At 58.4% G+C, this 26,464-nt stretch overlaps 2 protein-coding genes across 5 annotated transcripts; one reads left to right on the top strand and one right to left on the bottom strand.

The window, feature by feature from the left end:
* Positions 1 to 1,461: 1,461 nt before the first annotated feature.
* SLC16A8 (solute carrier family 16 member 8) lies at positions 1,462 to 5,824 on the top strand. The gene is made up of 4 exons (XM_060023953.1): positions 1,462 to 1,675; positions 2,410 to 2,553; positions 2,788 to 3,609; positions 5,508 to 5,824. Exons 1-4 carry the CDS (start codon positions 1,462 to 1,464, stop codon positions 5,822 to 5,824), a joined length of 1,497 nt encoding a protein of 498 aa, XP_059879936.1.
* Positions 5,825 to 7,992: 2,168 nt separating this feature from the next.
* Positions 7,993 to 24,721, bottom strand: PICK1 (protein interacting with PRKCA 1). 4 transcript variants are annotated; one of them, XM_060025640.1, is made up of 13 exons: positions 24,378 to 24,710; positions 24,128 to 24,225; positions 22,884 to 22,995; positions 19,283 to 19,411; positions 17,409 to 17,475; positions 16,058 to 16,147; positions 13,640 to 13,693; positions 12,825 to 12,887; positions 11,726 to 11,859; positions 11,241 to 11,333; positions 10,371 to 10,421; positions 9,253 to 9,397; positions 7,993 to 8,831 (listed from the first exon to the last, which is right to left on the bottom strand). In XM_060025640.1, exons 2-13 carry the CDS (start codon positions 24,166 to 24,168, stop codon positions 8,557 to 8,559), a joined length of 1,254 nt encoding a protein of 417 aa, XP_059881623.1. In that variant the 5' UTR covers positions 24,169 to 24,225; positions 24,378 to 24,710; the 3' UTR covers positions 7,993 to 8,556. The 4 variants fall into 4 exon arrangements, with proteins under 4 accessions (XP_059881623.1, XP_059881625.1, XP_059881626.1 ...); XM_060025642.1 differs by having other exon boundaries at positions 24,476 to 24,710; XM_060025643.1 differs by having other exon boundaries at positions 24,529 to 24,710.
* Between the last annotated feature and the right edge of the window lie 1,743 nt (positions 24,722 to 26,464).

Genomic DNA, 26,464 nt, shown 5'->3' with positions numbered 1-26,464 from the left:
GCCCCCCTATCTCTAGCTCTCCCTGGATGGGCCTGGGACGGGGAGCCCCACCACGCGGCCCAGGCTGGCCCTGTGCTGCGGTGGCTGCCTGGCCCTTCTCCCCTCCCAGCGGAAAGCCTCTTAGAGGGGATGGGGGTGGGGAACACTAAGCCCCAGGCTTGGGGGAGCGAGCTGTTGAGAGGCTGATCTGCGGAAAGCCTGGGAGTCTTCAGCTGCGGCCCCCATCGGGCTAGGCTTTCACAGGGGAGCCAGTGGGGCGGCCCCTCCCTGCAGGCCTCAGGAGATGCGAGGCTGGACACCCAAACCCACGGGACGGCTCAGGTAAGTGTGCAGCGACGGCTGTCAGGGACCACCTCTTGTCCTGGTCCTCAGGTGGCTGCAGCTGTGGTGACCAAGCCAGAACTTGGTCCTGGTGGGGCAGGGGCAGAGTCCCATGGGGCCCTTGGCATTGCCCAAGGCCAGGCGGGAGACCCCAGCGCAGAGGAGTTGCAGGAGGGAGGGAGGCTCCAGCTGTGGGCTGGTCTATCCTGCCTGTGAGGCCCCCCTCCTGGTCTGTTATGGGGGCAATAGGGGTGCTGTGTGAACCCCTGGGTGGAGCTCTGGAAATGTGGAGGTGTTGGGGGCTGCTAAGGGTTTGGAGGGCAGAGGGTCTCTCTCCCAGTGCCCCCTCAAAGGTCTGCATCTGTCCAGTGGAGCCAGAGATCTGACCCTCCCCACACCAAGATCCCCAGCTGGTCTGGGGTGTTCAGTCACCCACCTTACAGGTGGGAAAACTGAGGCTCAGCAAGGGGAGGGGAGCTGCCCAAGTCACGGAGCAAATCCATGGCTAAGCTGGGATGAATTGGAACTCAGCTTCCTTGGCTTCTGGGACGAGGCTAACATTGTTACAACATGTTTTGGTTTTCCTTTCATAATTTTCTAAATGACAATAGACATTCCTGATCACTGAGAAAAATCAGGTACCAAAAATCAAGGCCAAGGAGGAAAACGAACTCCACCCATTTTGCCACCGGCACTTGTCTCCCCCTCCACCCCACACTTGTTTGTTCCGTTGCCCTGAGACCCTCACATGTACACCCTGGGGACATTGCCGGTGCCCACACATGCCTCCGGTCACACACTGGCTGTCGGCTTTCCCACTCATCCAAACCCCCTCTCCTGACACTACTAGGTCCTGAGGGGCAAGGAGTATCCTCCAGAGGGAGTCTTCCTGAAGTTAAGACTCAGGTGGGAACGACTCTATTACCCACCCCTCATCCTTCACGCCCCTTGGAGGAGGGGAGATTCGGGGTGAGGTCCTACCTCGGTTTCCCCTCCTGGCTCCATTCCCCGAGCAGGGCTCCCGTGGGTAGCCCTGTGCCTCAGTTTTCCCACACCGGGGTCTCCATCCCCCTTTCTTGTCTGGGCTACAGACCCTCGCCGCTTCCTCTTGTCCCCTCTCCTCCAGCAGAGGCGGTGACGATGGGCACTAGAGGCCCCCGGCGGGGCCCTGGCCCCCCAGACGGCGGCTGGGGCTGGGCCGTGCTGGGCGCCTGCTTCGTGGTCACCGGTTTCGCCTATGGCTTCCCCAAGGCCGTGAGCGTCTTCTTCCGCGCGCTTATGCGCGACTTCGGCGCGGGCTACAGCGACACGGCCTGGGTATCCTCCATCATGCTCGCCATGCTCTACGGGACAGGTCAGCGCCCCCTCGCGGATCCCTCCCCCCTCCCCCAGGCCCAGGACTGAGAATCGGGATCAGGGACCAGGAGACACCCGACCCCTTGAGCATCTTCCCCCAGGCCCCTCGGGGTGGGCATGGAAACCCCTTCCTTCCTGTGGAAACATTAGCACCGGAGAGGGGAGCAGAGGGCAGGAGGGTGGCAGCGGCCAGAGGTGGAGCCGGCACCCAGGTGGCTGACCTGTCAAGCTTGGCCACCTGGAAGGGCCCCTCCATTTCTGTCAAAAGACCCACACCCGCCTATGTTACAGGTGGGAAAACTAAGATCTAATTAAGATTCCCAGTCCCAAAGCTCTAACCACCTGTGGAGTGGGGGAGATGCTGGAGATATCCTGGCCAGGCAGCGTGGAGGGGTGGAGGAGAGGGATGGGGGAAGCCTGGGGAGGAAGGCGGCTCAAGCTGTGATTCCAGCTGTGAAGGTAATAAAGCGAATGGGGTCCGCCCCTTCTGCTTTATGTTCCGTGTTCTCAGGAGGGCTGGGGACCAGTATAGAGGCTCCTCCCCTGCATCCCCCCATATGGCTCTCTTTGGTCTGTCCCAGCCAAGCTAGTGACCTTGGCCACAACACTGCCCTCTCTGAACCGGGGGTGGCCTCATTCCTTCAAGCCGTCTTTCAAGGCTGGGAGGTACAAAGCCTGGAGTGTCTGCCACAGAGGGGTCCAGCCTGATTGGTGATCCCGCCCTGCCCACAGGCCCGGTGTCTAGCATCCTCGTGACCCGCTTTGGCTGTCGCCCGGTGATGCTGGTGGGTGGACTGTTGGCCTCGGCCGGCATGGTCCTAGCATCCTTTGCCACGCGCCTCCTGGAGCTATACCTGACAGCTGGGGTGCTCACAGGTGAGGGCGCCCACTGCTCTCCTCCTCGTGGGGGTCGGGGTGCAGGTGGGGGTCAGCAGCCCTTGCTGCAAGACCTCCTGTCCTCAGTTTCCCCACGAGGGGCGGTCCTCATCCTTCGGCCCCGTTCCCACCCCCCACCCCAGGGTCTGCACACCCTGTCGGGACCTCGCCCCTCCCTCCCGCCGGGGCCTGTGGCGGTCCGATGAGCCCGCCACAGCACCGCCTCGCCCACAGGCCTGGGCCTGGCCCTCAACTTCCAGCCGTCGCTCATCATGCTGGGGTTGTATTTCGAGCGGCGGCGGCCTCTGGCCAACGGGCTGGCGGCGGCCGGCAGCCCCGTGTTCCTGTCGGCGCTGTCGCCGCTCGGCCAGCAGCTGCTCGAGCACTTCGGCTGGCGCGGCGGCTTCCTGCTACTCGGCGGCCTCCTGCTGCATTGCTGCGCGTGCGGCGCCGTCATGCGGCCGCCACCCGGGCCGCGGCCGCGCAGGAACAGCGCGGGCGACGCTCCCGGGGAGGCGGAGGCGGACAGTGCGGGACTGCGCTTGCGCGAGGCGCCCTCTGGTGGCCGGACCCGCCGGCGCCTGCTGGACGTGACCGTGTGCACCGACAGCGCCTTCGCGGTGTACGCCGTCACCAAGTTCCTGATGGCGCTCGGGCTCTTCGTGCCCGCCATCCTGTTGGTGAACTACGCCAAGGACGCGGGCGTGCCTGACTCCGAGGCTGCCTTCCTGCTCTCCATCGTGGGCTTCGTAGACATCGTGGCGCGGCCGGCGTGCGGCGCCCTGGCCGGCCTGGCGCGCCTGCGGCCGCATGTCGCCTACCTCTTCAGCCTGGCCCTGATGGCCAACGGGCTCACGGACCTGAGCAGCGCGCGCGCGCGCACCTACGGCGCCCTTGTCTCCTTCTGCGTCGCCTTCGGCCTCTCCTACGGCATGGTGGGCGCCCTGCAGTTCGAGGTGCTCATGGCGGCTGTGGGTGCGGCCCGATTCCCCAGTGCGCTGGGCCTCGTGCTACTCCTCGAGGCTGTGGCTGTGCTCATCGGACCGCCCTCTGCCGGTGCGCGCCACAGGAGGAGAGGGTGACGCGGCCTAGCGCCCCTAAGCCCAAGGGAAGCCCCTCCCTATCCCAGATGGAACGTCCAGGGATGAGAGAGGGGAAGGGACCCATGGTGGGTGGGGAGGGGGGAGAGACAGCCCGGTGGGGTAGACTCCCCTTACCATGGCCAGTTAGCCTCCCTCCCCTCCAGGCGGTACCACCAGAGGCCCAGTACAGGTTGCAGTCCCAGAATCAGAGCGGGGCCCTGCCCAGTGCTCAGTGCCCATACCTTTGAAACACTGTATCTGAGTGCTTTAGTGTCCCCAGCCTCTAAGGGTGACTGGAGTAGGGAGAGTCCTTGGGGGACCAGGAGAGAGTGGGAGGGCTCATTGCGCTCACAGAGAGGCGGGCACGGGAGGCTTCCACCGTGCACACCGCCTGCTGGGTGCTCTACACATCATAGGAAATCCTCATGACACGGTGGTAGGGGAAGGCTTCCTGCAGGGGCTGGCATAAAGGCGGTCTCACGGGGCAGGGCAGGACCCCCCAGGAGAGGGCACAGGGAGTGTTTGAGGGACACTGTTCCTATACAAGTAAGGCAGGAGCTAGGATCAGAAAGGTGGGGGTGGGGGACACTAGGGTCTTGCTGGGTTGTCAGCTTATCCCTGAAACAGCAGGAAGCCTGCCTGTGAGCAGGAGAGAGCTGAGGTCAGGCTGTAGGATGGAGCAAAGATGGGGGCCACCTTTGCTAGGGCCCAGGCTGCACCCGAGAAGAGGTGAGCTGCCCATTCTTCCAGGGCTGGGCTAGCTGAGTGCCGTCAAGCTTTGTCACCTCACCTGACCTTGAATTTCCACTTCACTGCAGTGGGAATTGCACTGAACCTGAACCCCTGTGTGAGCAGCCCCCAAACCCAACCACCAAAAGCTATAAAACCAGCCAGAGGCTCAGGGACCCATCTTCCATTTTCTTGGGTGACCCTGGGGTGGATCTAGTAGGCAGAGAAGGCACGTGGGGTGAGAAGAAGGTGAGGGACACCACAGGGCTGTGTGTGGAAGGGGCGGGACTGGCTGGCTGGGCAGGGGTCAGGAAGGCAAGTTTGGGGTACTGCTCAGAGGGGCTCAGGCGGGCAGCTGGCTTGGAGGACTCCAGGGAACCTCCCCAAGGCCTCAGAGATACAGACTGAGAGGTCACAGCCTGGTGTGGACAGCCACAAGGATGCCTCCGAGAGAGGGGGGAGCCCACTGAGGAACCACACTTTAGGGGAAATACTTGCAATTAAAAGATTTTGCCGAGTATGAAAGTAACATGTACCTGTGATAGAAAACTTGGAAAATACACAGAAGGAAACAAGAGTTCTACAAGCCCTGTCCCCAGCCCCCATGCTAATGATAGTTCAGTCCTGGGTACACGGGGCCTCCTGGGACGGGGGGAGGCCTGGGGGTTGCGGGGAGAGCTGAGCCAGGCTCCTGAAGACCAAGGAGGTTAAGTGGAAAGGACAAGAGTTGGGGGCCCCCAGAAGAGCAGGGCTAAGCCCAGTGCTCTCCCCACTCCCGGGTCAAATACCCCCAGCTGGGCAAGTCCCAGGGTACATGTGGGGCTGGAATCCCGAGGACAGGAGGTCCCTTGTAAACTGTGAAGTGCTGCCTCACCAAAGGCCCCATATCACTTAAGAAATTGAGGTCCAGGGAGGTGAAGTGACAGTTTCAAGATCTCAAATGGCAGAACCCTCATGGATTTTTGCATCTGTGAAATGGGAACAAAGACTGGGGCGTGTGTGTGTGCGCGTGCGTGCGTGCGTGCGTGTGTGTGTGTGTGTGACCCGTGAGCTCCACCAAGAGCACTGCCCTTATCTGACGGTGTGGGTGTGAAGGGTGGGCTCCCCCACAGGCCCTCACCTCCCCATCCGCCCTCCCCGCAGGCCGCCTGGTGGACGCGCTGAAGAACTACGAGATCATCTTCTACCTGGCAGGCTCTGAGGTGGCCCTGGCCGGGGTCTTCATGGCTGTCGCCACCAAGTGTTGCCTGCGCCGCTCTCAGGACGCCACGCCCAGCCCAGGCACCAAGGGCGGGGCCAGCGACACGGAGGATGCTGAGGCCGAAGTGGACTCTGAGCCCCTGCCTACCAGCGCCGAGGAGCCCGGTGGCCTCGAAGCCCTGGCGGTGCCGAGCCCAGGGACTGGGCCCTCGGAACCCGAGATGAAGGCAGAGCCGGGGCTAGACTCCGAGTCTGTGTAGCGCGGGGGCACTAGGTGGGGTGGCCAGGGACTTCAGGAATGGGGCTTCCCCTCTCAGAGCCCCGGCTGTCCCCACAGGGCCTGGAACACGGGAGGCTGCTCCGGTGGTCACCGCCAGGGTCCATGCAGGGAGCTGCCCCCCTCATCTGCCCACTGGCCCTGGCACGGCAGGGTGTGGGCCTGTGTCGATCTTAAGTCCATAAAGCTGAGCTGAAAGAGCTTCTGTTCCTGCGCCTCTGGCTGCTACCTGGGGGATGGGTTAGCAGGGAGTCTGAGAGGCTCCCCTGGGGCCCTCCGACCCCCCCACCCCGTGGGTGTTGGGGAGGAAGTGGCAGAGGTGGAGGACGGCAGGGGAAAGTGTCCCAGCTCCAGCCCCGCTGCTCGGAGCTGTACACTGAAGCCCTTGCTGGCAGCACCTGCCGCTGGAGCAGCCCAGAGCAGAGAAAGGGCGCAGGTCCGAGTGGCGGGCTGGGGCTGGATCCTGGCCCTGAGCACCGGGCTCCTCTCGCACACTGGAGGTGGAGAGCACCTGACTCTATGACTCCATCCTGTGGACAGCAGGGGGGTGGCGGAGGGGGGACCGGCACCTGCCCTGCCCCCTCACCTTCCTAAGAGGGACCCTCCTCCAGCCCGGCTCTGGGTCTCCTCTCTCTAGGGGATAAACTCGGGTGTCCTGGGACCTTTGCTCTGGACACGTGTCCCTACGGACGCCACTGCGGACCCTGGCATCTGCTCCCCCGCCCGCCAGTGGAGTCCCAGGGGTAGCTCCTCAATGGCACTTTGAGTCAAGTGCAGGGAGCTCCAGGTCTCACCCTGGCTGGAAGGTTTAGGGATCTGTTTAAGTATTCATTCTCTTCCCACAAACTAGACACCCCTTTCCTTGCCGCCCTCCCTCCAAATCACCAGCTTGGTGACCCGGGCCCAGTGGAGGAAGCAGCCTTCCCACCGCAGACCCTGACTCCATTCATCCGTACTCCTCAGGGGAGCCCATTCCACTGGTGACCCCCTCCCCACTAGTCTCATTTCCATCCATGCCCCAGGAAGGTGTGGGGAGCCCCTGCAGATGCCCGGCCAGCTTACACCGTGTCTGTGCTTTCCCCTGAGCCACTACAACAGTGACTACATCTTATTTTAACAAATCCCACAGAGCACTGACTGTGCCAGGCACCGTGCTTAGCCCTTCACAAATGTTAACTCATCTAATCCTCAGTAAGGACCCAAGGTAGGTACCCTCATTAGCCACACTCAGATAGGGAAACTGAGGCACAGGAAGTGAGGAGGTAGCTCAGGGTCACAGAAGCTATGACTGGAACCTAGGCTGTCGGTTCCAGTCTGTGCCCTTGGCCTCCACACTGGCTGCCCCTTCAGGGAGCTGGTATAGTCTGACAGTTCTAGGGGATCTACGTGGTGACAGCCCATCCCTCTCTCCACACTCCCAATCCTGCCTGAGGATCCCATTCAGGTCTCTGCCCGGGACCCCCCGCCCTGGCCATTGTGGACCCTGCCCACCTCTCACACCCTCTTGCACCCCTCCCATTCTCAGGACGAGCACATATTTCATTGTTCAAACAGGGACACTTTGAGATTGAAAAGGGCCACTATTAATAATTACACTAGGACCACAGGTGTGCACTGGGACTGTCCAGGTGAAGCTGGACACCTGGGATACTAGCGTGGTACCACCCACTGGGCTTCTCCCCTTGGCCCTGGCAGAACAGGCGACCTGGAATGGCCGGGGCACCCTTAACACTCTCCCCAGTTTGGGGCCTCGGGTCCTCCTGACCTAGTATCTGCCCTGCCCTTCCCCAGATAAAGGTTGAGTTCATGGCCAGAAGCACTGAAGGATCAAAGACGAGGGAGGACGTAAGAGGCTCCACAGAGCAGAAAGCCTGGGAGGCAGGGGGAAAAGTGCAGTCTTCTGAATTTCATGGATCCGAGTCCAGATCCCACTCTGTCCCTGCACACCATGTGGCCCTGGGCAAGCCTCTTCTGAGCCTCAGTTTCCCATCTGTAAATGGGGACAGTGTGCTAATCCACAGAATTGCTGTGAGGAGTCAGTGCTATAAAGCGAATGTCAGTAAACCTTGCTGCCCTGCCTTGGTGATCAGGGGGCAGAAGAGGGGGACGTCGAGGGGAGAGAGGGTCTGAGGCCACTGCAAAGAGCCCGGCTCCATCTGGGTGTGTGTTTATTCAGTACAGACCCAGCGCCCAGCCCCTCCCCAGGGAAGTGGCTGAGCGAGGGAATAAAACAAGTCAAGGCCGCCGAGGTGAGTGTGGACTGGGGCGGGGCCAGCCTAGGGCAAGGTGAGGGTGCGCGTGAAACCCTGGTCCCAAGCTCGGCGGTCCAACCGCGCCCCCTCCTGGCAGGTCTCCCGGGGGCCAGTGGAGGTGCCCACAAGGAATGGCTCCTGGACTCCCCGCCACCTCCAGCCCCTCTTCCTTTCTGCCCTCTTTCTCCTTCCTATGGCAGGTCCAGAGACCAAGCTCTCCAGCTGGCCGGGGAGGTGGGGAGGGAAGGTGGAGGGGCCAGCGTCCAGGTCCCAGGCCACGGCCCGGTGCCTTTCCTGGGCGGGTGCTGGGGTTCGCTGTGCTGGGACAGAGGAGCAGGGAGGCAGGCGCCCCAAGCCAGCAGGCCTTTATGCGCCACCCTGTTGTGCGGCAGCCCTGCCCCCACTCCCATGCTGCCGTCCTCCCATTCGCCCTACCCCCCAGATCCGCACCCCAAGGGGGCACTCAGGAGTCACACCAGCTTCCGTCCTTGTCCAGGGGCCCGGCAGCCCCTCGTGCATCCCTGGACGGCTCCCCGGCTGCTGTGTCCTCCTCGTCTTCCTCCCCCTCATCCTCGCCGTCAGTGAACTCATCCTGGCTGAAGCCGTAGGCCAGCGTGGTGTGGGCCAGGTCCACCTCGATGGGGAAGACGTCGGCGTCACGCAGCACTGAGTAGCAGTCGTTGTAGTACTTGGACATGGTGGACACAAAGCGTTGCAGCTGGAACACGATGTCCTGGACTGGGGCAGGAGGGCGGGCAGACGGGCGCCAGTGGGCCAGGGCTGCCTGCGCGTGGAGAAGACCCTCCCTGCCCTCCTGGGCATCCCATCATGCACCTCACTGACCCCTCGTGCCCCAGGCCGCCTCCCAGCTCCCAGTCAGGCAGTGGAGGAGGCCTGCCAGGGTGGGGGGATGGTGGACTACACCCCAAGGAGTCCACGGGGCACGGCCAGTCCCACCCAGGCCAGGCTCCGGGAAGCTCCCATCTTGGGTCTGACTCAGAGCTCTGCCATGCGCTGGCCCTGGGAGCTCAGGTAAGTACTGTACCTCTCTGGGCCACAGTTTTCCCAGCTGTGAAATGGGGAGAGGATGGTGTAGGGGTTGCCCGAGGCAGGGTGTGGCCCGTGGGCCGGGCGCCTGCCCACAGCTCACACCCCTCACCATGTTTCTGGTCCAGCAGCTCCATCTTCTCCAGCACGTCCTTGCGCATCTGGGAGAAGCGAGCGCGGGCCTCCTGGCGGCAGCGCAGGATCAGGCGGTACTCGTAGTTGCCTGTGCTCACGCGGTACAGGGGCTCCCCTAGAGCCTGGGGCAGGGGAAGCACGTCAGGGACCCTGGGCGGGGTGGGGAGCCTGCTCTGGAGCAGAGGGGGGTGGGGGCAGGGAGGCTGCAGAGCCGACCCACGGGTTCACACCCCTGCACGGCACGGCACTCTTCAAAGCTACCATGGCTCCCCATTTCTGAGGCGCCAGGACTGCTAGAAGCGCTTAGTGATAGCTTTGTTGAAAAAAACCACCTAAAACCCAAACCCTTGCCATATTAAATAAATGAATATTTAGTTCTAGATGGACCCTGATACCAAAAATATTAAAAATGGGCTTCCCTGAAGGCACAGTGGTTAAGAATCCGCCGGCCAATGCAAGGGACACGGGTATGAGCCCTGGTCCAGGAGGATCCCACATGCCGCGGAGCAACTAAGCCCATGAGCCACAACTACTGAGCCTGCGCTCTAGAGCCCACGAGCCACAACTAATGAGCCCACACGCCACAACTACTGAAGCCCATGTGCCTAGAGCCCGTGCTCTGCAACAAGAGAAACCACCGTCATGAGAAGCAATGGAGAGTAGCCCCGCTCGCTGCAACTAGAGAAAGCCCGCACGTAGCAACAAAGACCCAACACGGCCAAAAATTAATACATAAAAAAAAAAAGAATTAAAAAATTTTTAAAATCTATAAAAAAAAATTAAAAAGAAGTAAAACACCACCTCTCAGGAGTAAGGAAAGTCAGTTTTTCCCTGCAAGAGCCCCACAAAGTCTGGGGGGCAGCTGGTCTGGGAGCAGGCACTGGGAGTGTCCCACAGCAAGCTGGCCAGCACTCCGAGGCCCGGAGGGGCCAGGGGTGGGGGGATCACCCCAAATCTCCAGAAACAAGAGCCTGGCCAAACCCCCAGGCCTCTCCTGGATTGGCCTGGCCCACCTGGTACCCCTGGCAGACCCAGCCCGTTCTTGGTGCACCCCGAGCCTTTCCAATAGCACAGCCTCCCCCCCGTGGCACTCACAATGCAGCTGTATTCCTCGTCGTCCATCTCCTTCACCTTCAAGCAGTACGACTGTGGGACAGGTGAGGCCAGGTTGTCAGAGGGGCTGCACCACCTGGGTGCCCACCCTGATGTCCCCAGTTCCTCCCATGCCACGCTGTACCCCTCGGCCACCCAGAGGAGCCGGTGTGCCAGGCCTCATGGGCCCTGTGCACCCTCAGCTGGGATGAGCCGAGACGTGTCAGGGAGAGGCGGGCCCCTCAGTCAGACTGGCCTTGCTCAGGAGGCTCAGGACAGGGCACTCATCTAGGAGGGCGGAAAGGGCCTGAGAGGCAGCCCAGCATTTACCACACTCAAGTCCCAAGAGGTGCTCTGGGAAAAAAGGCTCCATGGTCCAAAGAGCTTGGGAAGGCCCCTGAAGACCCTTGGTACGTCTGGGTCTACCAAAGGCTCTGACAAGTCCTCAAGCAAAGGACCTTGGCCTCTTTGATGGAGTATTTTCCCTCACCTCCTTTCACCACAGAATTATTATTTGAACATAAAACTCATTGACATCCCTTGGTACCCACTTTATAACCACTGACCTAGTCTAATCCATTGTTAAAAGTGACCAAAAGGATTCCCATGGGGTCAGAGTGCTCCAGAGTGAGGGCTCTACCCACCCCAGGCTCCCAGGGGCTCCTCTGAACAGCTGAAGCAGGGCCTAGGCTGCTGCCTGATTCCCCAGCACCTCCTAGGCCCCTGGTCCCACCTCCTCAATCAGATGTGACCGAGGCTCTGGCCCTGCCCTGCTGGCCACCATGTAGCCGACCGAGGGGGGGCAAATCTCCAGGTGGGCTCTGACCCCAGCAGGCCAGGCCCACACCCCCGCAGAGGCTGGAGACCACTTACCAGGTACTCAAACTTCACGTCCAGGTACTTCTTGATGGTGAGGCGAGTGTCTGGGATGGCTTTGTTGAGGTACGTGTTCAGGTCCGTCAGCATCTGGAAGGGGAGGATGGGGCGGACGCTTAAGCCCCCACGGGCAGACGGGTCAGGCTGGCCAGGGTGGCAAGGAATGGCACTGATGTGTCAATGCTTCTAGTGGACTCAGGTGTCACAGCCAAAGGCTCCTGGACAGCCTTGTCCGTTTCAAGGACAAGAAGACAGACCAGGTCACGGGCAAGCTGTAACTCCGGTGGAGCCAAGGCCAGAAAAGAGCCTGGAGGTCGATGCTGAGGCCGCGGAGGAGGAGTGCCTCACGCATGGTCAGCTGTGTAGGACACCAAGCCAGAGCCGGCCCCCCGGTGCTCCAAGTCCAGAACGGGACCCCTTCCGCTCGCCACACCGCCCCTCCCCCATCACGTGCTGACACACACACGCTCCACGGGACCCACCGGCTTGATGGTCTTCAGCAGCCGGATGCCGAACTTCTCAATGCTGCGGTGGGCGTCGGCGAACTTCACGAAAGCCTCGCTCGCAGCTGGCTGGGGCTCCCGCACCCCAATCACGGAGAACACGTCCCCAAAGGCTGCGTGACAAGTTTGTCCTGAAGGCTGCCCCTACTTGACCCCTTAACGGAGAAGCCAGGGATTTGTTGGGGAGAAGCAAGGCGGGGGGTGTGGCAGGCTGGAGGCCAAGGTCTGCCCGAGGTCCATGTCCCAAGGGAGATGGTCTACACCTCAAGAAAGGTGAATCTATACCCCCAAGGGAGTCGGACCTACACCCCCAAGGAACGCAGACTCCGGGGCAGACACCCGAGTCTACACCTTGAGGAAGCTGGGCCTACCTCCAAGGGAGCCGGCCCTCACTCCCCACAGCGACCAGACCGTGCAGAAGGCTGGGTCAAGGTTGAAGGAGGGGAAGTTGTCTGGGGGCAGACTACTAGTCTGGGAATCTGGGCCTTAGGTCAACTCCGCCCCTAAGGAGCTGCACGACCACTTTTTCTATCTGGGCTTTGTTTTCCCAACTGCAAAACGGGGTTAACTGTAGCTGCTCTGCCCAACTAATAACAAACTTGTAGGAAACGAGATCACGAATAAGGAAGGGCCTCGTACATTGTAAGTGGCAGTACAGATAGATGGGACAGGGCCCGGAGGAGTAACTGTGCCCCACACAAGACAAGCTGGTCTAAGGGACTTCCCTAGTGGTCCAGTGGCTGGGACTCTGCGCTTCCACTGCAGGGGGCCCAGGTTCAATCCCCGGCCGGGGAACTAAGATCCCACAAGCCGTGCGGTGCGGCCAAAAAAAAAAAGACTAGCTGGTCTACATGCTCCCCGCTGGCCCCATTATTGCTACACCCCAGCATCTAGACAGTGCCCAGCCCAAACCTGGCCCGAGGTCAGATGCTGCGGTGTCTGCCTGAGCATGGGCATGAGAAAGGCCCCAGGGAGGAGCTTGGCCGCACCCTCACTGTATGGGTGTAGGGGAGGTGCTGAGCCCAGAGGGTAACAAGGGTTTTTCCAGGGTCACGCAGCAGGTTTGGGGCATCCTTACCCCGGTGCGTCTGCGACAGCTCATAAAAGGCCCGTAGGAGGTTCTTGGTGTGTTCTGTCATCCCTGTGGGAGAGACCCAACCAAGGGGGCTGGGGGCACATGGTGGGGACCACACTGGCCGAGGACACGGCCTCTAAACGCCCACCCCACCCCACCACGAGGCCCTCACTGTTCCTGGGTTTCAGACTCTTCTCGCTAGGTTTACATGTGCCATTATTTGATTTTTATGGGCATGTATTACTTTTACAATCAGAAAAAGTATGTCTTGGGCTTCCCTGGTGGCACAGTGGTTAAGAATCCACCTGCCAGTGCAGGGGACACGGGTTCAAGCCCTGGTCTGGGAAGATCCCACATGCTGCGGAGCAACTGAGCCCGTGCGCCACAACTACTGAGCCTGTGCTCTAGAGCCCACGAGCCACAACTACTGAGCCCGCGTGCTACAACTACTGAAGCCCGCAAGCCTAGAGCCTGTGCTCCACAACAAGAGAAGCCACGGTGACAAGCCCGCGCACCGCAACAAAGAGTAGCCCCCGCTCGCTGCAACTAGAGAAAGCCTGCGAGCAGCAACGAAGACCCAACACAGCCAAAAATAAATTTATTTAAAAAAAAAGAAGTATGTCTTAAGATTTTTTTCCTTAAGAATATTTAATGGCCATGGTCCTAGAATTGCACAGGCTCGCACTCTGCCCCCACTGCCATCATCCTTAGAGCAGGGCTCCAGAGCTCCACCCCAGGGCAGAGCCAGTGCCAGGCACTTTCCAGACTGGGATACCCACCCACCATGGGGCTGCCAGCCGGAGGGTGCGCCTGCCCACCTTTATACAGCTCGGCGGTCCGCTCCAGCTCCTCAAGCCTCTTGACAAGCCCATCTGTGGGGATCAGAGAGCCACAGGGTCAGGGGAGAGACCCACAGGTCACCTGAGCCAGGCTTGGGAGGGGCAAGGTCGCCCCCAGAGGAGCAGCACAGGACGTGGTCCCAGGGAGGGGGACTTGGCACCTCAGGGTCAGCTGGGCTCACTGGTGTTTTGCAGAGAGCCTGGCACACCCAGACAAGTGGAGGTAGGCAGGGCAGCCCTCAGGATGCTCCTGAGATAAGCGCCACCCCAGCAGGCTGGGACACAGCAAAGGGGCAGAAAGGTGAAGAGGATGCGGGTACTTCCGGAAATCAAGAGTGAAAACCAGTTGGGCCGTTCCCAAGGCCAAGCCCGCGGGTGGCTCCCCATGGCCGGCAGAAGGCAGGCCCATGGCTGGCAGTCAAGGCCCTGGGACTTCTAACAACTCCCTGCTGATGGTCGAGGAGCAAGGCAGTCAGAGACAAGCAGCAGAGACGGGACGCCTCGACAATAACTCTAAGGTAGGCTCCAAGGCAGCCCCCCCCCCCTCCACCGGCCAGCTCAGAGGCGAGAGCAATCGGGGAAGGGAGAGAAACTCAGCGAGGGCTTCGAGGAGGACCTTGCACGGGAGCGGGCCCTGGTGATCATCTTCGCTGGCTTCACAGGTAGTTTACTGAGCACCTGCTGTGCGCCGGACCCCGTCAGGCCCAGGAATGACCGTGGTGAATGAAATCTGAGTTGTGCCCTCAAGGCTTATAGTCCAGCAGCGACAGTGGCCAGGCCACGACGGGCAGGGGCAGTAAGGGCTGTAAGCTGAGGGGCAGGGGCAGTTGCCTCACCTCAAGGGCTCAAAACGAGAGCACGTGGATTGCCAGGGAGGGGGCCGCATTCCAGATCGGGGTGGGTGGGACTCCCACCAGCAGCGAGTGGCACCCTCCTCCACTCCAACAGGGCTGAGGTCCACCCCCAACTCCCCACCGGGGGCACCGGCAGCAAATGCAGGGCAGGGCCCATGTCGGTGGCTTCCTTGCCCGGCACCTCCTAGACGGGGCCTGGCCTTACTGAGTGCCCTCCCCGCAGCTCAGTCCTTCCACATGAGCCTTGGAGGCAGAGACTACTTTGCTCATCTTATAGAGAAAATCGAGGGACAGAGAGGTAAAGCAACTTGCCTAAAGGCACACAGCGAGGGCTGTGCAGGCTGGGGTGCCCTCTGCCCCCCAGGCTCCTGTGCTGACCTGGGCCAGGGTTTTCAGAATGGCAGGAGAGAAGGGGAGTAGCAGAAGCCGGGCCTGGGCCTTTCTCTGGGCAGAGAAGGCGGCTGTGTGTTGGGCTGTCAGGGAGGAAGGCCCGGGCTCTGGGGGCTGGAAGGGAGCGCCTCGGAGGTCTTCAGGAGGCTTCGGCCACTGGGCTGGCCTCCAGGCCCTGGCTCCCCAGAGCCTTGGCCCCTGGCCAGCCTGGCAGGGAAGGAGCCACGTAAGCGCCATGCTGTTGTTTTTAGCTGGGTCATGGGACATCATGACAGCTTCAATTTTAGAAACCCTATTTAAGGCTCGGGAAATTGCAAGGTCTGGGGGGAAAAACACAACAACCAGTTCTAATTTCATCCCAACGCATGGTAACTACAGTAACAGGGATTTATAGACACCAAGAAGCTGGAAATAGCAGCCGCCACTTTTGTACCCCATTTGGAACAAGCTCAGACCCCCCTCCCCTGCATCCCCGCCAATAAAGCCCAGTGCGCCCAGCTGAGCCTACAATGTACGCAGGTATTTATATCTGTCCCCGCACGTACACAGCAGAGCTGGTGCTATTTATAAACTCAGGCTGGTGACAGCAGGAGCAGGACCGAGTGCTTCGCTGGCCCCCTGGGGAGAGAGCGCGTGTGTGTGTTTGTGTGTGTGTGTGTGCGCGCGCGCGCATGTGCGTGTACGCGGTTTTCCCCCAGCCCTAGGCGGGCAGCCACCTCCAGCCCTGGGATGCGGGCAGCAGCGCCACCTCCTGGAGAGAGGCGGGGCAGAGCGGGCAGTGTGGGAGCAGCGCAGTGCATGCTGGGGTGACAAGAGGGCACAGGGTGGAACAGGGCTGGCGTGGGGCGGTGGGGGGAGGCCTTGGCTGCGTGAGAGCAGCTGGGGGCAGTGGCGAAGGCACCAGCTTGGGGAGCTGGAGGGAGGCACCTCCCCACCATGAATTTGTCTCATCTGTGACCTGGGCCTGTGAACCCTTGCTGGGGAATGGAAGACACTGGCTGTAAGATGCCTACGCTGACTACTGTGAATGCTCTGGGAGCGGGAGAGGCCTCCAAGGACGCAGCCTGGTGGGCAGCCATGGTGCCCCCGCCCCTGAGGCCTGGGCCTGAGTCCCCCGGGACCGAGGGTCAGGGGGTGGAAGGAGGGGACTCACCATTGCACAGGATGGCCCGGCTCAGGCCCAGGGCATCTGCGGTCCCCGAACTCATGTTCTCAACCAGCCGATGCTTCACCTTCTTCAACACTGGGACCAGGTGAGAAAGGGACTCAGTGAGGTAGAGTCTGGGCCCCCAGGCCATCCCCGCCCCATCGCGACTCACTGGGAGCGACACTAGGGGCAGAAGGGGCTGAACCGGGGTTTGGTGTGTGCGTGACTGTGAAGTAGGGAGGGTCCCAGTGAGGGGTTCTGGGCCCCCGCCCTGTTCACTCTCTACCTGAGGGAGGCGCTGGGAGCCTGGAAGGGTAAATATGTAAAGCGCTTAACCAAGGGCCTGGCACTCAAAGTGGCTACTGGCTACCACTGAGAGCCCAGAGCTGCCCAGGCTTGATACCAGCTGACAGGCCGACCGCGGAGAACCTCTCCTCCGCCTCTCCTCCACTTCCGGGAGCAGAGGCACCATCAGTGACAACTGGCCTCAGGCCCCAGACTCGGTTGCTGCACATGTGGTCACATACTCGGTCCCTGGAAGGGGACTAGGATGATATGTGGTCACATACTCGGTCCCTAGAAGGGGACTAGGATGGAACCAGAGGGTTTTAGAGGAAGAACCTCCAGGACAGACTTGATCTGCCCTTAGCCTCTTTCCTTAAAAACCAGGAGGAGGCTGTGGCCCAAGGGTGTAGGAAAAGGGTGCTGGACCCCAGAGCCAGGAGATCTGGGTGTGCCTTCACCCAGGGACACAGCGTCTCTCTGGATCTCGGGCCTTGATCTGGAATGAAGTGTCTGGCCCAGAGGACCCTGAAGCTTCTGTCCAGCTCTTGAGCCTTGAAGCTTCCACAGAACCAAGGGCCAGAACCCCTAGCAGGAGGCGACATGTCCCAGGGCATGCTATGGGCAGAAGGGCTGGCTTCTGCCCCAAAGCTGAGGTCCAGTTCAGACCCTGAGCCTTTCTGGGAGCAGGTGCGTAGATGGGGCCAGGGCTGAGGAGGGGCATGCAAGTGGGCATGAGATGCCAGGCCAGGGCTGGGCTGCCCTCCCTTCCAGAAGGGCGAGGGCCTGGGCCTGCTGAGCTGGAGGGCTGCCCTACGAAGGACAGCCCTAGGGCAGCAAGGTCCTCGAGGAGGCGGCTGGGGGAAGGGGGGCAAAACACAGGGCAGGGAGGAACCAGGGACAGGCTCCTGGGACCAGCTGCAGGGGGAGCACCCCTGGGTCCTCCCAGGCCCTTTGCATCGGCTTGGTCAGAAGAGTCAGAGACCACATCCATGTGAGTGCTGATGCATGGTCGTCAGAAGGCAGGACAGGGGCTTATGGGGCCACTGGACGCCACTGCCCCAGCTCAGCTTACCAATGTCCAGGGACATGCCCTGCTTGGGGTCCGCCTGCAGCTTGTTGTAGTGGATAGTCACCTCCCCCTGGAAAAGCAGGACGAGCAGAGTGGTGACGGAGTCCCCCGGACCCCAAGCCCCTTCCCGGGAGAGGCCTGTTTTCACTGGAGTTTGTGGTCATGAAAAAATCCTGAGGTCCCTCCTTCTCTCACCACCCGCCAGGCCCTGGAGAATCAGCAGGGACAGGGGCAGACAAGGTCCCTGTTGACACTGAGCTCGCAGCCTGGCGATCTCTGATGTCCTGTGCCCCTGCCACCCCCATGCCACGGCCACACTCCAAAGCTCTGCGACATCATTCTTCCTGACACGCAGAGGATCTTCTCCCGCGCTCTAAACCATCCCCATCCTCCCTCCATTCGCTCCACAAACTGTCCCAGCACATTCTCTGTGCCTGGTGCGGGGATGGAGGAAGCAGGTGCAGGGGCAGCCCCAGCCCCCAAGGGCCTGAGGCCAGCAAGGGAGGCCGATGCAATTCAGGGAAATTACATGAATTGCAGTCTAGTGACTGGAAGAGAGGTGGCGCTCCTCCTGAGAAGCCTCCCCTGACCACGTCACTCTCTCTCGTTCTCGAAATCCTAAGACCTCTGAACTTGGGACAGAATCCATTCAAATGCAAAATGCACAGGATTTCAAGATTGCCTCCTAAGTGACCCCGTGCAGTGAATCAGGCGTAGATGCAAAAGGCTCTCGGGCTGCAGCACAGTGTGTGGAGAGCAGCTGTGGGGAAAGGAAGGAGCGCTGCGGCAGCAGTCAGACCTGGGCTCTGGTCCAGCTGTGCGACCACGAGCAAATCCTTCCCCCCGCTCTGGGCACCAGTAAAGTAGGGGCCGTATCTCTGCGTGGCACCCAGACGTGGGAGCTGCGGAGTCCCTGCGCAATGGCAAGGCTGTGCTCACACACCGAAAGCTGTTCTCGTGGGCTGGCGCGACACAGGCCTGGGAGGACGAGGAGGGTTCTGCTGAGTAGGGATGAGGGAGGGGATCCAGAGGGGGCACATGCACCCCACTTCTGTACCAGAATGAAACACGGTACAGAGGACACGGAGGACGGATGGGAGGTGAGGAGAGGTTTGGATGGATGGGGTGAGGGAGCTCAAACTCTCGGCCAAGCTCAACACACAGCTGGGACGCTTGACTCTCAGACTTTTAAGTCATCCTGTGGCTTTGCGCCTCCTTCACTGTTTTGGTTTCCCAAGAGCTACTAGCAGCAAAAATCTCTAGGAAATGACAAAAGGGCTGCATGCTTCCAGGACTGGCCAGAATGCTCCCTGCCACTCAGGGAGAGAGGGGCCCTGTGGGGAGAGGCCTTGGCCTGGAGCAGCGGGGGCAGGGAGGGGGAAGCCGGGAACAGGCAGAGTGCAGTGTGATCTGCAGAACAGGAGACCATCCGCTGGACCAGGAGCTGCCCCAGGGCCCAGGGGACTGAAAGTTTCTACAGGGACGGGGGTTGTAGGGAGGGGCCCCTCTTTCCCTCTTACAACTTCCTGGGCCCAGCATGGCCCAGTGGACATTTACTGGATGTCTACTGACCCAGGTAGCTTCACCTCAGACTTCCAGCTTCGGCTCCAGCCCTGACTGGGGACACACTGGCCCGCCCTGAGGAGTGATTCCGTCTGACAGCTCCCCTGGGAGCTCGAGGACGGGGACCTTTCAGTCCTGGTGCCCACTCTCTCACCAAGGCCCAGCACAAGTCCTGGACCATAAATAGTATCTACTGAATGAACACGGAGCCAGGATGTGACCCAGACCCTGCTGCACTGAGAAGGGAGCTGTGAAAGGGCCGGTCCCCCCTTCCAGGCCCTCTGGCAGGCTGCAGGTCCCACAGCAGCCCTTACCTTCACCTCCTGAATCATCTTGGCCACCTCCACCTTAGTTTTTCCTTTGATTGACCTGCCATTGACCCCGGTGATCTCATCGCCAGCTGCCACGGTGCCGTCCAGCGCGGCTGGGGTGTTGTCAAACACCTGTGGGTGCATAAGGGGGGGCGGGTGGGGGAGAAAAGGAAAGCTGGGAAGAAACCTGGTGGGGGACAGTCATTCCCTCCACTCCAACCGGCACCCGGCTCCATCCTGGTCTCTGCCCTCTATCCCTTAAGTGGTGCTGGAGAAGGGCAAGGGGAGACAGCACCCTAACAGCCAGAAACGAGTGACCCACATTCTTGGGGGAGGGGAAGGGGGAACTGGAGGTAAATGCGACTGATGAGACTTTCCTCTTCTGGTATCAAATACACAAAACCTTACACGACCACAGGAGTGTTTGCTCCTCCCAAGCCATTTCTTGAGATTTTTTTCCAACAACACTGCACTGAGCTGACTCAGAGCCTCAACGCACCACTTATCAGTTCCTGCACTTCATCTCTGTCTCCAAGGAGCAAGGGCCCCGCCACACGTGTGAGCCCCTTCTCCCAAGATGACCCCTAACACAGGGTCTGCACTCACTGGCTGAGTGCAGCTGAATGTGTCTGTTAAAGGACAGATGTATGGGGGACGCTCAGGGCGAGGGGCGAGCAGGCTACACAAGTGTATGCAGAGACGGACCCAAGAATACAAAAGTCACATCAGGCAAAAACCACCAGGAGAGACGCCAAAATTATTAGCTGTCTCCCCTATACCTTATCTTTAGTTTCCAAGTTTTCTATGCAAAGCACGTAGAAAGAATATTTCATGATGTTTCATATACGTTAATATTATAAGAAAAAAATGAAATAATTAAGACAAATGTTTCCTTCTGCTACCTTCCAGAATCACAACAAAAACATCACAATTATTTGAAAAAGAATGGTAAAGGAGATCACAACAATAAAAGATATACAGCCATTTCCGGAAGATGCAACAGCGGGGATCCAAGGGCCTGCACAGGGGGTTGATGAAAGAGAGCTAGAAACTGCCGGCAGGCCAGGAAACAGACCTCTGGAAACATCCGTAGGTGGGTGGAAGGCAAGGCAGAAAGTAGGGGGACAGACTCAACTCCAGGCTCCCTCCCCACCGACACAACCCTCCACGACCCCTTCTCTAGGGAACACGGAGGACACGGAACGCCACCACCTCAGCGCCAGCCACTGGCCTCCCTGCCCACATCCTGCTGGAGCTTCAGCAGCAGAAGTTTCCCAGACCGTTGCGGGTTTTGGCAGACGATCTGCAATGAAGCCTCTGGGCCCCCCGAAGCAGCCGCAGGGATTAAGGTGGGCGGGGGCGGGGGGGGGGCGGGCAGGGACCAGCATTTCTAGAGTCTTCAGGCAGTGCCATCTGGTACAGCAGGAGAGCACGCGGATGCTTTGCAGCTTGTCAGATCTGCTTTCTAACTTGGCCTCTACCACTCAGCCGGCTAGGGACCTGGGCCAGGAGCCTGGGTCTGCTCACCTATAAAACCACACGAGGGCTTCCCTCGTGGCGCAGTGGTTAAGAATCCCCCTGCCAATGCAGGGCACACGGGTTCGAGCCCTGGTCCGGGAAGAGCCCACATGCTGCAGAGCAACTAAGCCCGTGTGCCACAACTACTGAGCCCACGTGCCACAACTACTGAAGCTGGCGCGCCTAGAGCCCGTGCTCCGCAACAAGAGAAGTCACCGCAATGAGAGGCCCGTGCACCACAAGGAAGAGTAGCCCCCGCTCGCTGCAACTAGAGAAAGCCCGTGTGCAGCAGCGAAGACCAAACAGAGCCAAAAATAAATAAGTAAATAAATAAATTTATTTTAAAAATAATAATAATAATAAACTATACGGGAGGATGTGCAGAGGTCATATGCAAACACTATGCCATTTAAAAAGAAAGACAAAAAAACAGCATGTTACTATGCTCCGAGCTCTCTGAGGGCAGGGTCTCCGTTTTCTTGCTTTCTTATCTCTAGTGGCTACGAAAGAGCCTGGCCAGGCCCTCAGAAAATATTTCCCGAACATAATATCTGTTGTACTGATACTGATTTAACCAAAATTGACACGATAACTATGTTGGGAAGATAGATAGATAGGTTTTGGAAGAAAGCTAAATTTTTAGCTCCTGGACTGAGAGAAGCTGACAGATGTTTAGAAGCAATAGACCAAAAACTAACAGGCTAAGCATCTTACTGAGAAAAATGGGACCTCATACCTGAATCAACAGCTAAAAGGGTGGGAAGCGGCGTTGCTTCCGGGATTGGGGTGGGGGAAGGGCGGTGAGAAGGCGGCGAGCAGAGGGCATTGCTTATTTGACACTAGCCTTTTAGTACTCTTGACTTGTTCAAAGCAAGTCAGAGAGCCTTTGATTAAAAATAAAATTGACTTTTGAAAAAAATCAATTCTATTATTTTATAATCACAGTTCATATTAAGAACAAACCTGGCCCCCCACAGGTGGTGAGGGGGAGGTGGCAGGGGAGGCTGAGCAGGGAGATGGCAAGGAGGCCAGGCCTGGGGGAGGCCTCCCTAACACCTCCTGGGCCAGAGGAAGCCAAAGCGCTCGTAAAGGCCACACCCTAAGCAGGCAAGACCAGATCCAGGGAATCTCCATCTTCTAGGCCTTAGGAGTGACTCTTTTCAAGATCCTCAGAGAAACTGCAGTTTCCCATCTGCCACCAATGGCTACCTAGCTGAGAAGGTTAAAACATAGCTGGAATCCAGGTCAAGTTTATGTCTGAGGGGGGCAAGCTTCCTTCCAAGGCTACAGAAAGATCACTGACTCTGACCAGCCACATAATAAACGAGGCCTGTCCCCATTCCTGCGTCACAGCTGACAGAATATCACCAGGGCAGCCCTTCTTATAAGGACCACAGAATTGTTCAGTATCACTGGCAGATCATCTGGGAAAGTGAACTGTCATAAAAATAATCGCAGCTGCTATCGAGGGAGTGCTGCTTAAGGGCCGGACATTGTGTGATGTCATTTTGTTTAATCTTCACAACAACCCAGATGCCCAGATCTACATATTTTATATCCCCATTTTCCAGGTGAGGAAACTGAGGCCCAGAGAGCTTAAGTAACTAGTTAATAAGCAGGGAAGCTTGCACTTGGACTCAGGCCATTATTATTTCATAGTCTTAGTCTTTCCATTATGCTGCACTTGTGTTAGTACCAAAGGCTGATGATTTTATTGATTCACTGATGACATTTTTATTGAAGGTCCGCTATTTGCCAGGCATTGTACAAGGTGCTGACTGCAGTGAAAAAGCAAACTGGGATCCTGACCTCATAGTGCAAAGAGTCTGGAAAAGAAGTTAGATACAGAACTAATGAGCAAATCCATGAGTACAGATGGTGATAAGTGCTGAGAAGGAAAAGAACAGACTGAAATGATAGAGGAAAACAAGGGCGGACCTACTGACAGTGGGTGTTCGGGGAAGCCCCTCTGAAGAGAATGAGGAGTCAGCTGTGCAGAGGGGAGAAATGAACCTTTGTCACGCCCAAGTAGGGAGGTGGCTCGCCCCCTCCAGCACCTCCCTTCCACCTCCAAAGCACTCAATACCTGGACAATATACAGGCAGGGACAGTACTGGGCTCCTCCTCCAATGCTGATCCCAATCAGGTTCTGAGCATCCTTCTGCAAGGTCACCTTCCCAGGTACGGTAGGGATTCCGCTGGAGAGAGAAGCACGTGCAGCTGAGTCCCCTGGAGAAAGGATGACTGGAGGGGACGGGGACAGACAGACCTTCTAAAACTCCCAAGAGCCTCCAAGTGCTGCACAGCCTTTTCTCTTTCTCACTTGGCCCAAAAGAGCATTTTGTGCTGGAACGTCACAGAGCTCTTGGAGCCATGCTGATGGGGGCTCAAATCCCAATGCAGCCATTTATCAGCTGTGGGACTTGGGTAAGTAAGTCACCCTCTCTGCATCTCAGTTTCCTCATCCATAAAATGGTATGGATTAAAAATGGCCACTTGACCAAAGTTCTTGGAAGAAAGTACATGGAAGGCACTTAAATACCACCCCAGCCCAGAGCAGGCACTCCGTAAAAATAGGTCCCCCTTCCCTTTCCTTCATTCTCTCTCTAAGATTTGAGTCAGACTCTATCCTTGTCACCTTCTCAGGCACATATGGAACATAACAGCCACCTCCTCCAGGAAGCCTTCTCCTGTTAAGCTATCCATCACCCATCTGTCAATTGCTGTACTCAATTACCTCTCAGTTTTCACTATACATTAGCACTTATTTATGTTTTGTGGTAAATATTCTCATTTATTCTCTTATTCACTTGATAAACATTTGCTAACAACCTATTGATGCTGAGCACCATACTAAGTGCTGAGGACACAGAAAGGCATTGGACCCAGTCCCTGCTCTGCGGGAGTATATATTCTATTAAAGAAACTAACTTAATTTTTGAAAATCTGCCCCACTGATCATCTACGCTGGGGAGGAAAGTATGTTTATGATATTCCTGTTCATCCTTCAAAATGTGGCTCAACTGTCACCTCCTCTATGAAGCCTTTCCTGAACACCCCAGAAAAGGCACTGCTTGGCCTGCTCGGTTCTCCTCGTGTAGCCAGGTCACTCTCCATTAGCACCCTTATGGCCCTGAACTGTATTTATCCATCAATGTGTCCACAGCCCCCTACAGATGGTGAGCTCCTGGAAGGGCAGGATTCATTTCTGCTACAGTACGAGACCTAATCTTCTGCTGAGAAGCAAGGGTCTGTGGAACTGGTAAGTCCAGGCACCCGAGAGACCTGGGGCTCCTGCACTAGTGGGACTTGGGGTAACAACATACTCACAGTTTATCCTCCTCGATGTCATAATCCAAGTCTGCAAACATGGTTCCGAGAGTTTCAGTGTGCTGGCTAACTGCCCAGCTCGGCAGGGGAATGGGGAACTGGATCCGGGAAAGAAAAGAGCTTAGAGCTTAGGGAACCAGTGCCTAAATGCCAACCCCAACCCCGGCGATCTGGGAGAGTCGGGCCCTCCCACTCCCCTCCGGACGATGGGGGTAGTTCCCGGGGTGGGGGGTGGGTAGGTGATTCTTACTAGGTACAGGGGGGGACTCCAGGCCAGGGCGGGGCCTCAGATTCCAGAGCCCGCCCCACGGGTCTCCAGGCCCTTGGGAGCTCGCCTCTGTCGCTCACCGGAAGCGTCAGTACCACAGCCGGGTCCGGGCCAGGCTGGCACCTGAACCCACCTGCCGTTCCACCTGTCGGCGGCCGCGACTGTCGCGTCACTTCCGGGGGGACGCGGAAGTCCCGTCTTCCCGCACTGGGTATTTGCCTGGGTCCCTACAGGCAACCCTTCCCTCCCTGCCTCCCGGGGTTCCCAGAACGGGGAAGGAGAACAAGTATTGACGGAAGGTCCCCTTTAGCATGAAAAAGCGGAAAGAGAGGAAACGTCCGGACAGGCCGACGGCGCTCAACCCCGCCCCTTGCCCTGTGGCCGCCGCCATCTTGGTAAGGTCAGGGTTCTTCCCAGCTTCCTCAGCGGGACGCCGGGGGACCAAGCCGCCTGGTTGGTTGCCGTGGCAACGGAAGCATCCGTAGGCGGGGAGACCTCCAGAGAAGTTCAGTGGACTACAAACCCCGACACTTTCCCTTTCACATTTTCAGCACCCCGTCCTAGGGTGCCGTCACTCCTCTACTAGAATGACAGTGTCCGAGCTGGAAGGATACTTCGAGATGCCAGCCTAATAGGAGTTTTGCAGGCCAGGAAACTAAGCGCCGGAGAGGGGAAGAGAGTCCAGAGCCACTCACAGTTAATATAAGATCCAGATCTCGACCCTGAGACTCCTGCCACCTAGTTCAGTGCCCGTCTTAACACCTGCACACCTGTGGTCAGCGGCTCTGCTATTGACAGGTTGGATTCCCTTCCCTTTCCTTTACGAGCCTCCTTTCTCCAAATGCAAACTAAGAGCACTGAGGCAGATGCTTTCTGTGATATTTAGTGAAAGACTCCTCACACCCCCGCTCCTTCCTTAGTCTTGAGCAGCTCCCCTGGGGTCCCCTTGAGAGTAACAGCCCCTGTGTACTTGAGGCTCAGGGAACGCCATCAGTGCTTGCCAGCCGAAGGGTCCAAACCTCATCTCCCCAACAACCTCTGCTGCCACTGGTATTGTGTAAAGTAAGTTCCCCGGAGGGGGTTGGTACTCCCAGAGACCCAGCGCTGGCATCTGCCTCATCCAGGCAGCATGGGCCCAGGCCTGTCCAGCTTCCCCTCCCAGGGGCAGCAGAGGAAGGAGAAATGCAGAAGGATGATTATCCACATATCCCATGGCCTGATGGGAGCTGCACCCCACCCCCTCCTTAGGGAACTATCTGAGTTTCAGCAGTTGTGCGGAACGCCACAACAGCGACGACTTTCCCATATACCCACTGCTCCGCTGTTCAGATCACTTTCACAGGATTTCAAAGTTCACCTCGACCCTGTGAGAGAAGAACAAGTATTGTCAGCCACATTGTGCAGGTAAGGAAACTGAGGCTCAGAGAGGCACTTCCCCTTGTCTCTCACGTGGTCAGCGGCAGAGCTAGGGCTGGGACCTCCAAGCCCTGTTTGCAGGCCAGAATTTCGACTCTAAAAAATCAGCAGTCTCCAAACCCAGATAATTTAACATGGACTGTGGTTCTTCCACCTCACAGTAGCCCTAGATCAAGCCCAGATGCTGCCATCTTGTAGCTAGGGGATCTTGGGCAAGTCACTACCTGACTCTGAGCTTCAGATATCTGTAGACTGGGGAAAATGACTCTCCCAAAGATCAAGATAAAAAGGAGAAACAGGTATGAGTGCTTGTAAACAATTGACATGACACAGATGTCCCTCAAGCCTCCTGACCAGCCCCCACCCAGCCCACTCCAGTCCCTCTCCCCAGGTGAGGGCAAGATGCCCAGCCTCCTCTTTTCTTCCTTGTTCTCCCCATCTCCCAGGCCCGGCTCTAATCCACCTCTCGCAGGCAGAAGTAGTGCTGCTATGAACATAGGGGTACATGTATCTTTTTGGATTATAGTTTTGTCTGGATATATGCCCAGGAGTGGGATTGCTGGATCATATGGTAATTCTATTTTTAGTTTTCTGAGGAACCTCCATACTGTTCTCCATAGTGGCTGCACCAACTTACATTCCCACCAAGAGTG

This window comes from Delphinus delphis, chromosome 11, assembly GCF_949987515.2.
Source record: "Delphinus delphis chromosome 11, mDelDel1.2, whole genome shotgun sequence".
Classification (NCBI taxonomy): domain Eukaryota; kingdom Metazoa; phylum Chordata; class Mammalia; order Artiodactyla; family Delphinidae; genus Delphinus; species Delphinus delphis.
Note: the sequence above shows the minus strand (reverse complement) of the source record. Positions and strands in the feature narration are given on the sequence as shown.